The following is a 20194-nucleotide window of genomic DNA, read 5'->3' on the forward strand; positions in this document are numbered from 1 at the left end:
TATGTCTGGCTGAGTCCCTTCACTGTTCACCGGAAACTACCACATTATTAGTTGGCTATACGCCGGAGAAGGCAATGGCACCCCACTCCAGTACTCTTGCCTGGAAAATCCCATGGATGGAGGAGCCTGGAAGGCTGCAGTCCATGAGGTCGCTGAGGGCCGGACATGACTGAGCAACTTCACTTTCACTTTTCACTTTCATGCAATGGAGAGGGAAATGGCAACCTACTCCAGTGTTCTTGCCTAGAGAATCCCAGGGACGGGGGAGCCTGGTGGGCTGCCATCTATGGGGTCGCACAGAGTCGGACACGACTGAAGCGACTTAGCATACCCCAATACAAAATAAGAAGTTTAAAGTTTGAAAAAAAAATTCTGCAGTAATAGATTAACAAGGCTTTTAAGAGAACCATGATCTACTCTGGTTAATTCGAAGTGACATAATCCTTAGAAGTCAATATATTTTTAAAAGCTCGCCCAACAAAACAAAAATTGAATTTTTCTCCAACAAGCAATCAAACAAGATGAACAACTTCCACGGTCATCAGTCACGTGCAGAATGATGCTCTGTCACACATGAAGGGACCACGCTCAACTAAACAGAAACGTGACAGCAAACACTCATCCGGGACTAACCCTAACCCCAACAGCCTCATGCTAGTATGTTCAGGAAAACAAAGAGACACACCTTCTCAGGTGCTTTCTATCTGGAACAAATTTTCTGTTTTGTAACCAGAAAACGAGTACAGAGAATAATGTAGTAGATAATCATGCATCTACTGTCGAGAAACTGTGTTATCAGATCAGGTTGTTTTTTTAAAAAAAGATTAAACATTACTGACAGAAATGGTAGTCTTCATTAATTACTTCAAGTTGGCTTGTGCGTGCTCAGTTGAGTCTGACTCTTTGTGACCCTATGGACTGTAGCCTGCCAGGCTCCTCTGTCCATGGGATTCTCCAGGCAAGAATACTGGAGTGGGTTGCCATTTCCTCCTCCAGGGGATCTTCCTCACCCAGGGACTGAACTGGCCTCCCCTGCACTGGTAGGTAGATTCTTTCACTGAACCACCAGGGAAGCCTCACTTGAAGTTTACCAGTGCTCTAAAGACTGTCAAAAAAGGCTGCATGGTGGTTACTTCTGTGTGCCAACTTCACGGGGCCAAGAGTGCCCACATAAACATGGTTTCCGGGTGTGTCTGCAAGGGCATTTCTGGATACGATCAGCATTTGAACTGGTGGCTCAGTAAAGCAGATCACCCTCTCTAATGTGAACAGGCGTCATCCAGTCCTTTGAGCAGGCTGGGGAAATTCTCTCTCAGATTTGTGGGCATGCGTGCTCAGTTGTGTCCAACTCTTTGCGACCCCATGGACTGCAGCCCGCCAGGTTCCTCTGTCCATGGAATTTCCCAGGCAAGAATACTGGAGTAGGTAGCCATTTCCTTCTCCAGGGCATCTTTCTGATCAAGGATTGAACCCAAGTCTCCTGCACTGCAGGTGGATCTTTTACCACTGAGCCACCTGGGAAGTCCTGGTTTAAATCACTTATTTTCGTTTTTCCATTACATGCAGCTACTACTAATCTTAAATGTTACAGGTTTGAGTGTCAAAGCTGTTTGGGAAATTTCAACAGCATTCTGTCTATAGATCCTCCCTGGTGGCTCAGATAGTAAAGAATCTGTCTGCAATGCAGGAGACCAAGGTTCAATCCCTGGGTTGGGATACCCTGCAGAAGGGCATGCTAACCCACTCCACTGTTCTTGCCTGGAGAATTCCATGGACACAGGAGCCTGGTGGGCTACAGCCCATGGGGTCACAAAGAGTCAGACACGACTGAGCAACACACACACACACACACACACACACACACACACAATTAACCATGAAAGTTCGCAGTCTGACGTGCTCAATGCAGCATGGACTTTGAGGATCCTGACGACCATTTTTCTGCATGTGTATCCCTCCACTTTACTTGCTGCTATGGGATTCTGCCAAGTGGATGTACTGGAAATGGGACAGGGGGCAGTCACCATGTAATGGGATCTTGATTTGGTCTGCACTGCCTAACATCACCTCCATATCTGCGTCATGGAAGGCCCTATGACTCCTGTATTAACTTCTGAGCTCCAGAAAGAATCACCTGTGAAACAAGAGAGACTCAAACAAAAAAAAAAAAACAAAAAAACAACCCAGCATCAAAGTGCTAGGTGAAGTGCAGGCTTACTGGTCAAGAACGCAGGTGGCAATGACCTTTTCCTTCCTACGAGCATTGGACCTAAAATTCTTTTATTCAGGTTGAAATTTGTCCTACCCTACTTCTGGACAGAACAGAGGGACATGCCAAAATCTGTATTAAGAAGGCTTGTGATTAGTTTAGAATAGATTAAAAAAAAAAAAAAAAAAAAGGCTGCTTTCCCATTATAATAATGTATAAAGATTTCAAGAGTTTCAAAAGAAATATTCAAAGATGGACAGCAGGTACCTGAGAAACACAGATCTTGTCATTTCAACCTCCATTAATTAGAATTTTGATGTCATCCATCATGTTGCACAACTCACCTGAACTCTGGTGGATACTGTCTTATGAGCCAGTCCACGTCAAAGCAGTAGTTAAACTAGATGGAAGGAAAGAAAAGACATCATGGGCAATTTAGAAAAGCAGTTCATAAGGAGAAGTGTCTAGTTACTGAACTGAAAGAGACTCTAAACTAATCATGAGCTACACACAGGGTTATTCCTAAACCTGGGCCATCATGCTGCAGTGCTCACAAAGCTGAGATACATCCCGAGGGGATACAGGGCTTAAAGGTTCTCAGTCAGTGATGCAGTGCCTGAGAAAACAGAAAAGTATCTCTGCACTGTGGCAGCATTTGTATTTGGTTGGTCAAAAAGTTACTTTGGGTTTTTCCATACAGTAATGAAGGGGCTTCCCTAGTGGCTCAGATGGAAAAGAATCTGCCTGCAATGCCAGAGACCCTGGGCTGAGAAGATCCCCTGGAGAAGGGGGAATCTCTCAGTTGCAATGTGTGCAATCTATTGAGTTAGGTTTGTAAACAGGTGTCTGGAATTGGACATTCACTACAGGCTTACGACATATATCCGACTACAAGTTCTGGACCAGACTTACCTGTGGGTGTCCTCCCCATGCCTGGGTAATCCCTGGCCCCTCTCCTGAACATAACGACACATTCTAGCTGGGAGAACACACACAAATTCACCCCATGTTCCATCTAGAGACCAGGATTTCTGCTGCCAAGGAGAATGTGAAGCACACAGGAAGCTCTGCCTTCTTTAGGGATAAGACCTTGCTCTATCTGCTGGAGAGCCTGGCACCTTAAGGTGCTTTATCAACACAAAGGGACCAGGCCTGTCAGGCAGGAGCAATGAAACATGCATCCGTAACGTTTCCTTGCTTCTCTTTGGAGGGTGTAGGGAATTTCTCATTTATTTCTCTAACTCAAATCAAACTTGATGTGGCCCTCACCTCTCTACCCACACCTCCCAAGGAGCGGCATCAGAGTCCCGTGAGATTATCAGTGTGCCAGAGAGAAGTTCCCCGTGGTGGAATTTCCAGGATGATTTCCTGTCCAGTCAGGAAATCGAGAGTCAGAAGCCCCAGTGAGTGTGCATCCACGTTCCAGGCTGATGGATCCCACAACCGTGGTGCTGGGTCATGGCCTCCAGGTAGGTGCCATCTTGGGGACCCTGCATGGGACTGACCCACAGATCCCACTGCTCATTTTCCTCAAAAGTGGTTTCTGTGTCCCCCTCCCACCCAAAGACCAAACTGGAAACTCACCTGAGCTGAAGAAACAAGTGTCCCAAAGAGAGGAGATAAAATATCTGAGGAGACAAAATATCAAATTCATATTTTTGATAAAAATTACCTAATAATGATCACAACTGACTTATTAAACAGTCATTGACAGGCAGAATTTGGCTTAGAAAATGGTGCGCTGAAGAGTTACTATGAGGCTAGACTTTAATATTCCAGAAAATTTCCCTGGGCTGATAATATTTATTATGTATCACTATTATTTAACTGAACATAATGGGAAAAAAATCAAGATCTACAACTTTAGAACTGGATGACTAGTCAATTTTGGAAACTGTCAATGAGAACGATAATGATACACATCCTTCCTTTTTCCAAATCTCTTGTTAATTAAAAAAAATTTTTTTCTTCTTCTATTTTTGGGCTGCATGTGACTTGTGGAATCTTAGTTCCCTGACCAGGGACTGAACCCATGCCCCCTGCAGTGGAAGCAGAGTGTCTTAACCACTGGACCACCAGGGAAGGGAAGCTCTGGAAGGTCCTGTCTTAAAGGGAGAGTTGAACAATCAAAAAGAAATCATGATATGTTGTTTCCCCATTTCCTCCCACTGCAGCCCCTCTTTCTACCTTTCTGATTTATCTGAAGTTCCTCTTCCTCGAGATCTTCTAAATAACCTACAATTATGGCATTTGCTGGTGCAGGATACCTTAGGAGTATGCACTTCATGCCAGAACAAAAGTGCAAGTCACTCAGTTGTGTCCAACTCTTTGCAACCCTATGGACAATAGTCCATGGAATTCTCCAGGCCAGAATACTGGGGTGGGTAGCACCCATCCTTCTCCGGGGAATATTCCCGACCCAGGGATAGCACCCCGGTCTCCCACTTTGCAGGCGGATTCTTCACCAGCTGAGCCACAAGGGAAGCCGTGATGCCAGAATGCCTGCATTCAAATCCCAGTTCAACCATATTCCTGTGACCTTGGGCGGGTTTATTCAAGTTCTCTGCAGATCGGTCAAGGATTCAAGGAGGACAACTGTTAACATCTACTCACAAGGCTCCTATGAGAATTAAAGGAGATCACCTACATAACCCACATAAAAGCTCCTATCATAAACATTACCTCCCCTTCCTTCCTATCTTGGTGCTAACAGCTAGTGTTACCAGTTTATTACATATAACAAAGCCCTGCATAGCTCTCTATTTCCTGTTTCAATCTCTCTCAATATGACACTTAAATCTATCTTACATTTCCTCAGAGCAGGTAGACATTTGCAGAAAGGAAAAAGAAACAACTTGTACAATCAAACTCCTTATAGTATGGAATTAAATACACCAACATTTATACATCACACACAAGATGTATTGGTTTGACCGGAAAGTTTGTTCAGGGATTCCACAGGGTGTTACAGAAAACCCTGAAGGAAATTTTTGGTCAATTACACATTTGATGTATGATTAAAATACTATTCACAGTGAACACAGCCTGTTTTTGAATGTGGGCAAGAACGGTGCTGTGAAATAAGGCGCAACGTCTACCCTGCACACCTGCTGTGTGGCTCTGTGAACATGCTGTGCTGGGCGCTTCATGGGTTTTCTCCCCCGACCCTGTTTTCTTTTCTTTTTTCTGAATTCCCAGTTTAAAGGTGAGTAAAATTTTGAAGAATGTTAGGTCCTTTGTTTGCTGAAGCCCCAATATTTTGGCCACATGACTTGAAGAACGGACTCATTGGGAAAGACCCTGATGCTGGGAAAGATTGAAGGCGGGAGGAGAAGGGGACGACAGAGGATGAGATGGTTGGATGGCATCACCAACTCAGTGGACATGAGTTTGAGTAAACTCCGGGATTGGTGATGGACAGGGAGGCCTGGCGTGCTGCAGTCCAAGGGGTCGCAGAGAGTCAGAACAACAAAGGTCCTTTGTCTATTACCAACACAGCAGGCAAATGCTGAGGCCGGGATTCAAGTCTTGTCTCCAGGATTCTAGGGCTCCTGCTGGTCTCTCAAAGGCAAGCCTTGTTTCCTCTCTGCAGCCAATACTTGTGACCACAAGTGCAGCGGGGAGCGTGGGGTGTTCCCTCACAGACCCATCCCCCAGACACCAGCTGCCTGTCCTACAACTGAACTCAGTTCCGACAGCATCCGCCTGGAGCTGGCATTGGACCCCACAGGTGAAGGGCTGCCCCCATCTCAGGCTCAGAGGGCCAATCACAAGGCCAGACCCCAGCATGTCTAAGCCTCACCCACCACCCCTCCCCTTGGGTTTGATCATTTGTGCAGTGCCTCACAGAACTCAGGAAGGCCCTTTATTCACCAGATCACCAGTTTTTTATAAAAGGATGCAACTTGGGAACAGCCAGAGGAAGACAAGCACAGGGCGAGGCATGGGGGAGGGGGTCGCCACGCCCCTCCCAGGCGCACCAGGCCCAGCGCCTCCTGTATACACCAACCTGGAAGCTCCGTGGACCTCTAAAGGGAGGTTTTGGGTTTGCTTTTTGGTTTTTTTTTTACACAGGCAAGACTAATTGGTCACTAGTGATTGACTGGACTCCTCCCCAGAGGTGGGGGCTGGGGCTGAAAGTTCCAACTTTATTATTTATTTTTTTTTTCCCTTTCATTATTTTTCGGCATTCTTTATTTCCCCAGGCAACCAGCACACCTCCCCCCCCCCCCACCCCCACCATTCCTAGGGGCATTCCAAAAGTCTCTGCATTAAAATAAACAGGTGTGGTTGAAAAGGGCTCCTTATGAATAACAAAATATACTTCTTTCACCTTTAATTAATTTGTAGCTATTTCAGGAACCTGGGACAAAAAAACACAAACACCCAACTATAACCAGCGGGAAGACCAAATGTCTATATATATCACAATATCACACAGATGTTCCCTGGAGACAGAAACCAAAGACCAGGGCACTCTTGCTTTCACCCAGAACCAAGCCCAGGCTTTCACACAGTGGTCCTCAAGCTCGCTCAGGCAACAGAATCCCCCAAAGGGTTTGTGAAAGCAGATTGCAGGGCCGGGCTCCCAGAGTCAGATACAAGGAATCTGGAGGGGAGGCTGAGAACTGGCACTTTTAATAAGCTCCAGGGGATGCTGACACTCTGGTCCAAGGAAACTACTGCTGTCAATTACTGGCTACTTTCTTGATAAAGTGTTACCGGATCAAGTTTAACCTTTACAAGTGAAGCACCGCTAAGCACTGCCTGAAGGCTTCCACCAGGGGGTGCACAGCCGTGGTCCCCACCCTTTTGGCACCAGGGACTGATTTTGTGGAAGACACTTTCTCCATGGACTGGAGTGGGGGAGTGTTTCCAGATGATTCAAGCGCATGGCATTTACTGCGCACTTTATTTCTATTGTTATGACATCAGCTCCACCTCAAGTCATCAGCCATGAGATCCCGGAGGTTGGGGACCCCTGATCTACCGGGCTGTGGGAAGCAGCCACTGGCTTCCTGACCTAAGGAAACAGTCTGCTGTCAAACAAATCCATCTGCCTGTCAAAATGGTTATTTTCCCCTAAAAGTGGTTCAGAAGCGTTCTTGGAGGTCCTTCCTAGGAGGTCCTCCTGTTTGACCAAGGGGGACCCCCTGAACGCAGTGTGAGGGCTCCCGTTTCCCAGCTTCACTCACCCTTGATGTGGAGGGCTCCCGTGTTATACTTGGGCTTAATCCCAGAGACTCTCGTGAGGTAGAACTGGAAGGGGTTCCCTTTATCCAGCAAGTCCCAGACGTCCTGGCCTTCCCCTGATGTTTCCTGCTCATCTTCCTCCTCCGGGAGCCCACAGCTGGTTGGGGGGCTGTGAGGCCCAGCTCCCCGAGCCGTGCGGTCCCTGGGAGAAAGGGGGCCTTTCTCCTCTTTGACCCTCGAGTCCTTCGCCTGCTCCTGCTGCAGCTCTCGAGGCAGTTCATCCTCACTGCTGGACAGACACCAGCCCAGGTCCTCCTGGGAACCGGTCTTCTGTCTTTTGCAAGGTGAAGCTTCTGAAACTGAGTCTGTGCTGCTGAATTTCATGGGCTCCAGCTTCCTCCTGTGGGCGGCTTTCCGAGCCTCGGAGCAGGTGTACTTCAGCTGCCCGGCGGCACCCTGCCTGGCCTCGGGGAGGAGAGAGGCAGATGGCTTGTCTGGCTGCGGCTTCTCCTCCTCACTTTCATCACTACTGGATATTGTCCACTTCCCATAATTGCCTTCCTGGGACACCATGCTTCTGGAAAAGAAAGGCAAAAAACTTGTTATTTCCCAATCACCAGTCCCCAGGTGGTGCTAATGGTAAAGAACACACCTGCCAATGCAGGAGACATAAGAGACAAAAAAAAAGTGGGATTCGATCCCTGGGTCGGGAAGATCCCCTGGAGCAGGGCAGGGCAACCCACTGCAGTGTTCTCCCCGGGAGAATTCCACGGACAGAGGAGACTGGCGGGCTACAGTCCATAGGGTCGCAAAGACACTGGCAAACTCATTCTCTTGTTCTCAAATTCCGTGTCCTGAGCTTTTAGGACACATGTATAGCACACCTGACACTTACCAGATGCTGAGCTGTTTTCACTAACATCAGCTGCTGTGTGGGTGTTCAGGACACACGAACAGAATCTGCCACGGGAACCTGGCAAATAAAGTGACAGCAGAAACCCCGCTCACCTTCTCCTCTCGTCTTTCCACCTGGATCTTGATCTTAAATGCCTGGGTGGTGTCTGGCATAGTGTAGGTCTAACATCACTCTGGGTAAGTGATGGCACTAGAATCAGAATCACAAACCATGTGCGCTGACTCAAAGATCTGACATCATTTGGGTCATCAAAGTACAGTGTTTCCCAAAGTGGAGATGACTGGGGCCTGACACTAATCTCTCATTATGAAACTACCTCTCTTCTCCATTCCTATCCAATCCCTCAGCTTAATCAAAGAGGAGTTTGTTTGTAGAAATGCCTTTAATCCTGCTTTTGAACAAACAACGGGCTTTGGGCTCTTCTGCAGGCACCAATAACACTTTGGTTTAACGTGAGCAGGAGGTATCTAACGGATCCATGACATTTACAATAACTAAAGTTTACTTCTTAAAGACTGTGTTTATGTAAAAGTGGGTTCAAATAAAAACATTAAGCAAATAGTAGTATAGCTGTTGAGAATAAGACAAAACTGGGGAAGTAACCAACCACATTAATGAAATTCGGCAAACACATTAAGCTACTATGCCAAGGAGGGTAGAAATCTCAAGAAACTCTACCACCAAATGCCAACTCACAACATCAGTGTCTATTAGATACTAAAAAAAATTGTGAATGCAAAGGTATACTCCTCTTAAATTTGCTAGCTCCTCCTCTTCCCCTACCATCCCAGTCCCAGCTGGGCTATTTATTTTACACTTTCAGCTGCTTCTCATAGAGCTTGCAGAGCATCAGGAGGGCATGGGAATTAATCTCAACTGAGGCCAGGTATGGCCAGCAGTGGGCAAATATGGACTCCAATGTCAAATCCAGTCATTCAGTTCAGCTCAGTTCAGTCACTCAGTCGTGTCTGACTCTTTGCGACCCCATGAATTGCAGCACGCCAGGCCTCCCTGTCCATCACCATCTCCCGGAGTTCATTCAAACTCACGTCCATCGAGTCGGTGATGCCATCCAGCCATCTCATCCTCCGTCGTCCCCTTCTCCTCCTACCCCCAATCCCTCCCAGCATCAGAGTCTTTTCCAATGAGTCAACTCTTCGCATGAGGTGGCCAAAGTACTGGAGTTTCAGCTTTAGCAACATTCCTTCCAAAGAACACCTTTAGAACGGACTGGTTCGATTTCCTTGCAGTCCACGGGACTTTCAACAATCTTCTTCAACACCACAGTTCAAAAGCATCAATTCTTTGGTGCTCAGCTTTCTTCACAGTCCAACTCTCACATCCATACATGACTACTGGAAAAACCATAGCCTTGACTAGACAGACCTTTGTTGCAAAGTTTTGTCTCTGCTTTTCAATATGCTGTCTAGGTTGGTCATAACTTTCCTTCCAAGGAGTAAGCGTCTTTTAATTTCATGGCTGCAATCACCATCTGCAGTGATCTTGGAGCCCCCAAAAATAAAGTCTGACACTGTTTCCCCATCTATTTGCCATGAAGTGATGGCACTGGATGCCATGATCTTAGTTTTCTGAATGTTGAGCTTTAAGCCAACTTTTTCACTCTCCACTTTCACTTTCCTCAAGAGGCTTTTTAGTTCCTCTTCACTTTCTGCCATAAGGGTGGTGTCATCTGCATATCTGAGGTTATTGATATTGATATCCCGGCAATCTTGATTCCAGCTTGTGCTTCTTCCAGCCCAGTGTTTCTCATGATGTACTCTGCATATAAATTAAATAAGCAGGGTGACAATATACAGCCTTGACGTACTCCTTTTCCTATTTGGAACCAGTCTGTTGTTCCATGTCCAGTTCTAACTGTTGCTTCCTGACCTGCATATAGGTTTCTCAAGAGGCAGGTCAGGTGGTCTGGTATTCCCATCTCTTTCAGCATTTTCCACATTTTATTGTGATCCACACAGTCAAAGGCTTTGGCATAGTCAATAAAGCAGAAATAGATGTTTTCTTGGAACTCTCTTGCTTTTTCGATGATCCAGCAGATGTTGGCAATTTGATCTCTGGGTCCTCTGCCTTTTCTAAAACCAGCTTGAATATCTGGAAGTTCACGGTTCACATATTGCTAAAGCCTGGCTTGGAGAATTTTGAGTATTACTTTACTAGCGTGCGATGTAAATATGCACTTGGGCAGGTTACATAACTGCTCAGCCTCAATTTTCTCCTCTGAAAATGGGTATGAGATCTACCTCCCAGAGTTTGTCCAGAAAATATTTATTGAGCAGTTTCTATGTGTCAAGCTCTGGGAAATTAATAGCATAGAAACAGCTTCCGCCTTAGGAAAGTTTATACTTCAGGGAGAAAGAAACAGACCGACAGGAACAAAAATAGCCAAGTAGACCAAGATATCTTTACAAATATTCATTATATTTTATAGGTATGAGAAAGTAACACAGATGCCTTTACCTTATAATATCCTGAATTTAACATTTAACTGAGCGCCCAAAGAAAAGGAAACAGCCAAATAAAGTGGAGGTGGAAAAGAAGAGTATTCCAAGTGAAAGAACCCACCTGCAAAGGCCAGAAGGCTGCAGTTAACTCCAGAAAATACACCCGGACCTGGGTAAGGAAGACAGGGAGGTGGTCCAAGATGAAGGGTTAGGGTTAGGGTTAGGAGTCAAGTTACAGATCCTGGACTTTACTCTAAGAACAGTAGGGCTACACTGAAGGGGAGTACCTTTTAATAAGCAGGGGGGTACCTTGTCCGATTTACTTCTAAAATATTCGGCTCCTTACAACTCTGCATCCCAACATCCTCTGGTAGGAGAAGGGGACGACAGAGGATGAGATGGTTGGACAGCATCACCGACTCAATGGACCTGATTTGAGCAAACTCTGGGAGATGGTGAAGGACAGGGAAGCCTAGCTGCTGCTGTCCATGGGGTCTCAAAGAGATGGACACGACCGAGAGCCTGAAGAACAACAGCTCTGTCCGGAGAATGGTCTGGCGGGACAGGAGTGGAAGGAGGCGGGTCCTGCGCGGACCCTGGGGGCTGGAGAAGGCGGAGGGGAGGCAGAGAAGGGCGCTGAGGCGGAGGTACCCGGAAAAGAAAGAACAGCCGCTGACTTTCCTCTGCGTTTGCCTCGGGCCGGGCACAGCTTGCCGAGCGCCCCCTCACCTCACGCTCGCAAGTCTCACCGCTGGAAGCAGCACGACGGCTCCCTCTGACTGGGAACAGCACAGAGTGAGCGCCCGGCGCGCTCGCGGATTCTCCAGGCCGCCCGCCCACCGAGAAGCCAGAGTACGAACCCGCGGAGGAGAGCGCCCGGCGAACTCCGGTCTCCCCTCAGGGCGGACTCCGGTCCCCTCAGGGAAGGCCGCCGAGGCCCAGGAGAGCCCTACCTGGGCGCTCCGCTGCCTTCCGGACCCGCCTCCAAGCCCGCTGGCCCGTGAGGACGCGCCGGACCCGAGCGTCCCGCGCACCGGACCGGGATGAGGAGAGCTCAGCGCTCCCGCCGCGGTCTCTACGCGCGTAGTGCTCGAAGCCCCCCGAGCGCGCGGCCGCCCGGGACCCCGCCCCACCTCCCGCGCTCGCGCATGCGCGCGATTCAAACCTGCCGGCCCGGCGCGCGCCGCGTGGCCCCGCCCCTGCTCCTGCCCCTTCCGGGACCCGCGCCGCTGGGTCCTAAAGCCCGCCGGATAACCCGGGGACCACGGCGGACCCCTCCCGAGAGGGGTGGCGAGGAGTCCCGGCCGCCTTTACCTGTCCTCTCGCCGCCTGGCCACGGCTGACCAAAGCGGGAGAGAGGAAGTTTCCCTTTTTCCTCATAGCTGATCAGCAAAACGCATCCTCTTTGAGGGGGATCTCCTAATTTCAGGCTCCCGGAACTCGAGGCGGGGGGGGGGGGGGTTTCCTTTCAAAGTGGGAGAGGGTCAGCTGAGAGGTTAGAGGAAGCTGAAGTCTGAGACCAGTGTTCCGGGTTCTCCTGGGGCGCAGACTGTAAACCCTCTTCTAAGACCAAAGGTTAAATAAGCTCCTTCGGACTCAACCTCGAATATTGGTTTCTTTGTTAAAGTAGGTGTGTGTGTGCCTCTGTGTATGCGTGTTGCCTTTTTAATCTTACTGATTTGCCAGGAGAGGGGTCTGAGATAAACTCTTGCAAGATGGAACCCTCGCCTTATTCCTTGCATTTAGTAAGGATGTTTGCCATGGAGTTTGGACTCAGTGATCTTGATACCGTTCTTGGAATTTCCACCCCTCCCAGAAAGCTGGATTAAATAGCTTGATGGAAACGTTCTAAGGGCTCACTTGGTTTGTTTATTGAACGTCTGATTTGTACCAGGCACCGGGCTCAGTGCTAGGCTTATCGGGAGGATGGAACAGACACAGTAATTACCTGGGAGGTCTCGACACCAAAGACTTGCTGATCCGGACGTGAGTCCTGGGCTTGGTTGGTTCCTTTTATGCTTTGTTCACACTCTTTTTGTGTCTCTTATGATGCCTAGCATAGTGTCATTGATTGAGATTATCAAAAGTAAATACTGCATGGTGTGGGAACAGAAAATGAGAAGAATCATGCAGTATACAGTGAAACAGTGCCTGGGCGAGCACGTGTCCCAGGTAGAAACTAGAGGGGCGGAGCCAGGGCTTGGGGCAGGCCTGAGGGCCTCTCTGCCATAGGCTGTGCCAAGAGTTAATAAAGCTAGAGGGGCGGAGCCAGGGCTGGGGGCGGGCCTGAGGGCCTCTCTGCCATAGGCTGTTCCAAGGGGCGGAGCCAGGGCTGAGGGCGAGCCTGAGGGCCTCTCTGCCATAGGCTGTGCCAAGAGTTAATAAAACTAGAGGGGCGGAGCCAGGGCTGGGGGCGGGCCTGAGGGCCTCTCTGCCATAGGCTGTTCCAAGGAAACGTTGCCACACAAAGTCTCAGGCCAATAGAGCTGCGGGATCAATGCCAGTGGCTCGCAGGTTGTCCAATGAGAGGAGACGTTGGAGGTGCCTGGCGAAGCTCAGCTTCCGGGACTGCGCCAAGCGGGGCTGGCGGTCCCGGCCCGGGGGTTTTGGCCGCAGAGCTCGCGGGTTCTGCAGTCTGGACTCGCGTGGGGCGATCGCGATGTTCTACTCCCAGGCCGGCGCCCGGCCACGGACGTGGGAGGCCAGTCCCCCAGAGCACAAGAAATGGGTGGAAGTAGGTGTCCGGAGGGCTGGGTCTCGGACTTCGGCTTGACCCGGGGCACTCACGCCATCCCTTCGCCCGGCTCTCGTTCACCCCCGAGTGTGATGGCTAATGACCCAGCCTGGGGCTTCCAAGCTTCTGGATCCCCGTCCAGTGTTCTGCCTACTTCCAACCCCCTTCTGCTCTCTGCGACAGAGTCTCTTTATAATAAACTGTAACCTGCACCTCTCCTCCCGCCTTTCAAAGCCGTCTTCGCTGCCTCGCCTTCCTCATTTAGCATGAATTTTGGGTAGAATGTATCCCGATGGTTTAAAAGAATTAACCTACCGATTAAGTCCTTTGCACTTTTGGGGGTGGGGGGGGGTGGGGAGCAAATTTTAGCACATCATTAAGGTGTTTTGAGAATTAAAATTAGGATAATGAAACTCACTTCCCAGCCCAACTTTTCAGCTACGTTTTAGATTTGAGAGGTCTAAACTTAATATATGTTAGTAATAAAAATAGTAAAACAAATGGTTTCTGTTTTTTTAACTGAAGATATTTAATGTTCTTTAGGTATTTAAAGCATGCGATGAAGATAACAAAGGCTATCTAAGCAGAGAGGACTTTAAAGTTGCTGTTGTAATGCTGTTTGGTTACAAGCCATCCAAGGTAGAAATTTCTTTTGTATTTGGGGACAGTGCAGAGAATACAGTAATGGTGGTGGGTTAGTCGTCAAGTCGTGTCCAACTCTTGCCACTCCCGCCAGGCTCCTCTGTCCCTGGGATTCTCCAGGCAAGAACACTGGAGTGGGTTGCCATTCACTTCTCCAGGGGATCTTCCCGACCCAGGGATTGAACCAGGGTCTCCTGCATTCCAGGCAGATTCTTTGCCAACTGAGCTATGAGGGAAGCCCAATACAGTAGTGGGTGGACAGTGCAGAGGGCTAGCTTAGGATGCTTATAAAACAAACCCTTGCCTTTTGAGCAATTTTAGAGATGTGTCCAGTGCTGAATTTTACTTTCTTCTTAAGAACCCAAAAGGGATGAATTAGAATCTATAAAGACTAAGTTACCACAAGGCTGGTAATAATTATGTTAAATGTGAGATACTAGCATAGTTTTCAGGAGTAGGCGATGGCACCCCACTCCAGTACTCTTGCCTGGAAAATCCCATGGACCGAGGAGCCTGGAAGGCTGCAGTCCATGGGGTTGCTAAGAGTCGGACACGACTGAGCGACTTCACTTTCAGTTTTCACTTTCATGAGCTGGAGAAGGAAATGGCAACCCACTCCAGTGTTCTTGCCTGGAGAAACCCAGGGTTGGGAGAGCCTGGTGGGCTGCCATCTATGAGGTCACACAGAGTCGGAAGCAACTGAAGCAGCTTAGCAGCAGCAGCAGCATGGTTTCAAGACAGAAGCCTGGGAGGGGGATGTTGGTAACAGGAGGAATTCACAGAGGAAGGGACGTGCAGGACTTTTTTTTTTTTTCCTTAAACTAAAAAAAAAAAAAAAAGTTGCCCCATTTAAGTTATGAAAATAATGCATTTATATAGTCAAAAAATTTAAAATGGATCAGAAAAATATGAAGTTGGATGTAAATGTGTTCCCTACCTACTCCTCAGGAGTTAGCATTATTAGCCATTTTCTTGTGTATCATCCCAAATTTCCTATGCATAACAAACACACCTGGCATTCTATTGAAAGCATAGCAAGGTGCATAGCATGCCTATTTTATGTTAACTTGCTGTTTTTCACTTGGCAGCAGAACATAAAAGCACACACACTGCATTTAAGAAAAAGTAGGTGCCCAGTAGTCTCGAGCTGGTTTCCTCGTTTTGGTCATTTCAGTCGTTTCCATTATTTTTCACTCCTGCTAATATTGCTACAGTGAGCATTCTTTTACAACTCTGTCTCTGTTTGTGAATGCATCTCTGTGTAATTAATTCCTAGAAGTACAAGTGCTAGGTACACTTGAAATTTTATTGGGCACTGCTTCTCCAGAAAAGGTTGCACTAGTTAAGGAGAGCTGAGCTGAACTCCACTGAGCCTCCTGCTTCAGTAGGACAGGTTTCCTGGGGCTCCCCATCCTTGCCTGTTCCCCTTGTATGTTACATCCATTCTAGTCCCAGGTCCCGCTTGTTAAGCTGCCGAACTGGAATAAATCAGAGGCGAGATCTTGGCCAGGTGTAAGAAATTCAGTGGCAGGCCTCAACCTGAGGGAGCACTTGGGGCTGTCTCTGGAATGCCCTCCCTCCTGCCCTCGTTGGACCAAGGGATTCGGCGGCCACTTGGGCTCAGCTCTGCCTTATGATCGAGCTCTACTTGTCTGAGATTACAGACCCCATGAAGCCAGGGACCGCATAGCGTCCACTTCTCCATCATGCTTAAGTGTATCACAACCTCACTGTTAGCATGTTCTGTTGATATAACTGTGTCCCATGAACAGCTTAGGTAGATTCCGAGTGGTTCAACTGCCAGGGGCTTGTTTAGTTACCGTGAGGTTGATTCTGGAGCTCAGAGAAATCCTCAGGGCTAGTCAGGGCTAGTCAGGGCTACCTCCCAGAAACTGCGGCTCTCCTGTTAAACTGCAGTCATTTCAGCTGGAATTCCAGAGCAGGTCAGCTACGTGGACCCAGCCTGTGAAGCACTGCGTTTAACCCAGGTTCAGCTGGAAAGATACCTGGTCTCGTTCTGCCTTTATTACTTCTGGATCTACCCATTCGGTTTTAATTTTAGGGCATAAGTGAAGAATTTAATGACATGTACAGTGATGGGGTAACATACGTTTTACACACCATCAGATTTAACAGGTTGTTACTTTCAGTTGAGGTTTTGGAGTTTACTTTTTAATCAAAGGAAATGCTTGTTGACTACAGGCTGCTAAACAGTGAAATACTGACGTAACAAATCACCTATACACTTAAGAATCATTTGTAACCATCATGAACATTTAGGTGAAAATGTATTCCCTCTGAAATCTAACAGATTTTTACTCTTATATTAGGTTGAGGTTTGGGATTTTGTTTTTAAATATTGCTTTTGAGCAAATGAAATAACTCCCGAATGCAGGTCATGAAGCTGTAAGTCATTTTTGTGTAATAAATCACTCTGCATTCATGAAAATGCTTACAGAATGAAATTTATTGTATTCTCATATAGTAAAAGGAGCACTTCCAAGTTGCTAGAAATATAAAGATGAATTAAATATAGATGCTACTTTGAAGCAGGGCTTCCCAGGGGGCATCAGTGGTAAAGAATCCACCTGCCAGTTCTGGAGACACAAGAGACGTGGGTTCGATCCCTGGGTCAGGAAGATCCCCTGGAATAGGAAATGGCAACCCACTCCAGCATTCTTGCCTGGAAAATTCCACAGACAGAGGGGCCTGCTGGGCTGTCGCCCACAGGGCCACAAAGCGACTGACACAACTGAGCGACTGAGCACATGCACATTTGAAGCAGTTCACAGTTTAGAGAGACTTATAAAACTCTGATAAATACTAAGACAAAGAGATTAAGAACAGAAAGAGAAGAAGGCAAGGAATTCTAGTGGTAACTGTAATAGGAGGTGGGGCCTTGTTTAGACCAGTGGAGACAGACTCCACTGATAGGAAGTGTCTGGGAGCACCCCGTGGTGGTAGGAAGAGCTATGTCCCGGTGATTGGACCTGGTGACTGTACCCGAGCGATGCAGCCACAGGCCTGAAAGGATAAGAAAAGAGGGAAGTTCAGAAGGAGGAGGTTTGCGGGAAGGGCAGTGAGTTCAGATAGCGGTGCATTAATCCCGAGGACATGCAGGCACCCTAAATGCGCTCACTGTTTTCGTTTTTTTTTTACACTTTTAATTTTATGTTGAGACAGTTTCAGATGAACGGTGAAGGGACTCAGCCATACGTATATGTGTATCCTTTCTCCCCCAGTACCCCCTGCCATCCAGGCTGCCACCTGACATTGAGCAGAGTTCCCTGCGCTCTGCAGCAGGTCCTTGTTGGTTCTCCATGTTAAATACAGCCGCGTGCACTCACTGTTTAAGTCCCGTGCTGGATGATGGGTGACGGTGGTGCTAAAGATCCCCTTCAGATTGTGCTGCCTCCCTCAGATGTAGGAATCTGAAATCGGGTGGAGAGGGGAGGGCAGAGGTAGGTTTGGGATTCCTCACAGGTGTGCGAGTGGGTGGCACTGACCAGGCAGGGTGTGCAGAGCGGGAAGGGCGGCACGCTCTCCTTTCTTCCGAGGGGAGAGCCTGGGGGCGTCTGCACGTTTAAAGGTCGGTGGGGACCCCAAGAGGAAGACGCACCGGGAGCTAGTCATCTGGGAGGGTCAGGAAGAACCAGGAAAGTGCAGGGCATGGAATCCAAGGTGGAGAAGCTATGTCGCATATTGCCAAGATCCTAATTCCATGATATTTGTAAAGGTCTTGCAGCAATGTGGGAAAATGCTGGTGTTTTAATATTTAGTGAAGGCAGGTCCACAAACTTAATATACCATGTGTTCTCGAATATGTTTACAAATGTGTGGGCAGGAAAGGAGGAGATCGGATGGACTGAGACTGGGATTGATGTACACACACTGCAGTGTATAAAGCAGATAGCTGATGGGACTGACCGGACAGCACAGGGGCTCGGCCTGGTGCCCTGCAGTGACCTGAGTGGGAAGGAGAGCCAAAGCCAGAGCGGCCCTATGGATGTGTGTGACTGCTCACTTTGCTGTACGGCAGAAACTAACACGACACTGTAAAACAACTGTACTCCAATTTTAAAAAAACGCGTGGGGAAAAGAAAGGTATACCAGGCAGAAATGTTGCCGGTGGTTTTCACTGGATGGCTGTTTTTTCGTTGTTTCTCTTCATAATGTAAAAATGTTTTTTATGTTTTCTACATAGTTACTATTACAGTCAGGAAGAAAATATTTTAAATGAAGCCAAAGAGCGCATTGTAACAATTGCTTGTACTTGTGTCAGACAGAAAGGTTACCTTATAGGGTACGCTGTGTATATGGCGACCAAGTTGATTTTATATGATGTAACTGTTTTGATCAATAGATTAAAGTTTTGGGGGCCACCAGCGTCTGTAGCAGATCAGCTTCTGGTGTCTTACTGACAGGACAGTGAAACAACTGAGATAGCCGTCCTGTGACGGCGCTTGTCTGCTGGATCCAACAAAGATGGTTTCTCATAATATACATTCCTTTCTTGCATCCCAGGAATTAAGAACTTATACTGTGAAAACATTTGATGAGATTGTATATTCTATTTTTTTTTTCTTTTCTAGATAGAAGCTGATTCTGTGATGTCTTCAGTAGATCCAAACACTTCTGGTAATGTGAAAGTTAATTTTTACCACCTACCTTATTTAGACACTCATGAAAGTAAAACAAAGAACAAATATAGAGACTGTAAAGCATTACGTTAAAGCAAATCTTTGCTTTGTTTCCGTTACCCCCAAAACAAGAGGTTTGGTTCTTTTAATTTTGATGGATCAGTGTATTCATAAGTATGTTTATTATCAGAGGATTTTCAGCCATGGAGAAGCCTCAGGACAGAGTGGTGCATCTAACTGGAACATCCCACGGATGATCTGGGTTTTCTGAGCAGCTGAGTGAACAGAAGTGGCACTTACTGAAATGGAAAGACTAGAGGAAAAGATTTAAGGTTTGGAGACAGCAAGAGTTCAATTTTGAGTTTGAAGGGTTTTGCTCAAGGACATCAAGGCAGTCGGGCTGTATGAGTTTAGAATTCAGAGCAGAGCTCTAGGCTGCAGAGATGTTTGGGAGGCTTTGGCATGTGGGTGGTTTTAAAGCCGTGGGAATGAACGAGACCCCCCTGCGGGAGAGTGTGGACGGAGAGCCATAGGAATGGTAACCACCAGAAGTCAGGGAGGGGATGAAGAGAGGGCAAAGGAGACTTGGTAGGGGCAGAGGGCCCAGAGGAAAATCAAGAGTGATCAGAAACCAGTAGAAGTGGGTATTTCAGGGAGGAGGTGTGGTCAGCACTGTTCAGCGCTGTTGAAAGGTCAGGTAGCAAAAGGACTGAAGAGGACCCGTGGAGCTGGCACCCTGGGCGCGCTGCGTGATTTTAGCAAGAGCCGTGTCAGCGCTTGCTGGGGACAGAGGCCAGGCCGCAGTGGTTGGAAGGTAAACAGGAAGTGAGAAAGCGACAGTGTGAGTAGGTTAGTCTTCCAGGAGGTCCAGCATCTGTGGATCAAGAGCCCTTTGCTTTGCATCGTTTGCCTTTGTTTGGAACATGAAGCTGTTTCTCAGCTCAGCCGGGTGACTGAGTGAAGAGGCAAAAGGCGGAGGAGAGAGATGACCCTATTGTTTGAGGTGGTAGGGTCCACAGCACACAGAGTTGGCTTTTCAACAATTACAATTTAAGACTTACGAAAAGTTGCAAAATAAAAATAGTGCAGAGCATAGGCGTGTACCCTTTAGCCAGATTCACTTTATCCCATCTCCCTTCTCATCAGCGCTCTGCCTCGCCTCCATCCTCTCACTGAGCTTCCGTAGCCTCGGCTGTCTTTACCGCCTATGTACTAGGGTTGGCATGACTTGGAGACCAAACGACAGCAACCGGCTGCATCCCAGTGGTGCCGCTTGCTCTATGTCCTTCAGAGCATCTTCCCTCATCTCACACAGGAGTTAGTTCTTGGTACCATGTCTCTTTAGCCTCTTTTAAGCCAGGACATTTCTGTAGACTGTTTTTTTTTGCCTTTTTACAC

The 20194-nt window shown here is 47.8% G+C and overlaps 2 protein-coding genes across 30 annotated transcripts in view; one reads left to right on the forward strand and one right to left on the reverse strand.

Annotated features, from left to right (window-relative positions):
* The window catches only part of TDP1 (tyrosyl-DNA phosphodiesterase 1), a 74903-nt gene extending 62995 nt beyond the window's left edge, over positions 1-11908 (reverse strand). Inside the window, exons 1-6 of one of the 16 annotated variants that reach the window (XM_044924633.2) lie at positions 11641-11908; positions 10902-10949; positions 8298-8375; positions 7405-7979; positions 3794-3837; positions 2554-2609 (exon numbers count right to left, since the gene is read on the reverse strand). In XM_044924633.2, the coding sequence (XP_044780568.2) occupies positions 2554-2609; positions 3794-3837; positions 7405-7975 (671 nt within the window). In that variant the 5' untranslated portion in view covers positions 7976-7979; positions 8298-8375; positions 10902-10949; positions 11641-11908. Of the gene's footprint in view, positions 1-2553; positions 2610-3793; positions 3838-7404; positions 7980-8297; positions 8376-8410; positions 8508-10901; positions 10950-11067; positions 11408-11640 lie in introns of those variants that run through there. The other 15 variants (XM_044924623.2, XM_044924621.2, XM_044924630.2 and 12 more) reach the window with 15 other exon arrangements.
* A 1400-nt stretch (positions 11909-13308) lies between these two features.
* The window catches only part of EFCAB11 (EF-hand calcium binding domain 11), a 170143-nt gene continuing 163257 nt past the window's right edge, over positions 13309-20194 (forward strand). For 5 of the 14 annotated variants that reach the window (XM_006061493.4, XM_025295100.3, XM_006061488.4 and 2 more), the window contains exons 1-3: positions 13313-13514; positions 14058-14153; positions 18749-18794. In XM_006061493.4, coding sequence (XP_006061555.1) covers positions 13440-13514; positions 14058-14153; positions 18749-18794 — 217 coding nt within the window. In that variant the 5' untranslated portion in view covers positions 13313-13439. Of the gene's footprint in view, positions 13515-14057; positions 14154-18748; positions 18795-20194 lie in introns of all 14 variants that reach the window. The other 9 variants (XM_006061491.4, XM_044924639.2, XR_003112207.3 and 6 more) reach the window with 5 other exon arrangements.

This window comes from Bubalus bubalis, chromosome 11, assembly GCF_019923935.1.
Source record: "Bubalus bubalis isolate 160015118507 breed Murrah chromosome 11, NDDB_SH_1, whole genome shotgun sequence".
Taxonomy (NCBI): domain Eukaryota; kingdom Metazoa; phylum Chordata; class Mammalia; order Artiodactyla; family Bovidae; genus Bubalus; species Bubalus bubalis.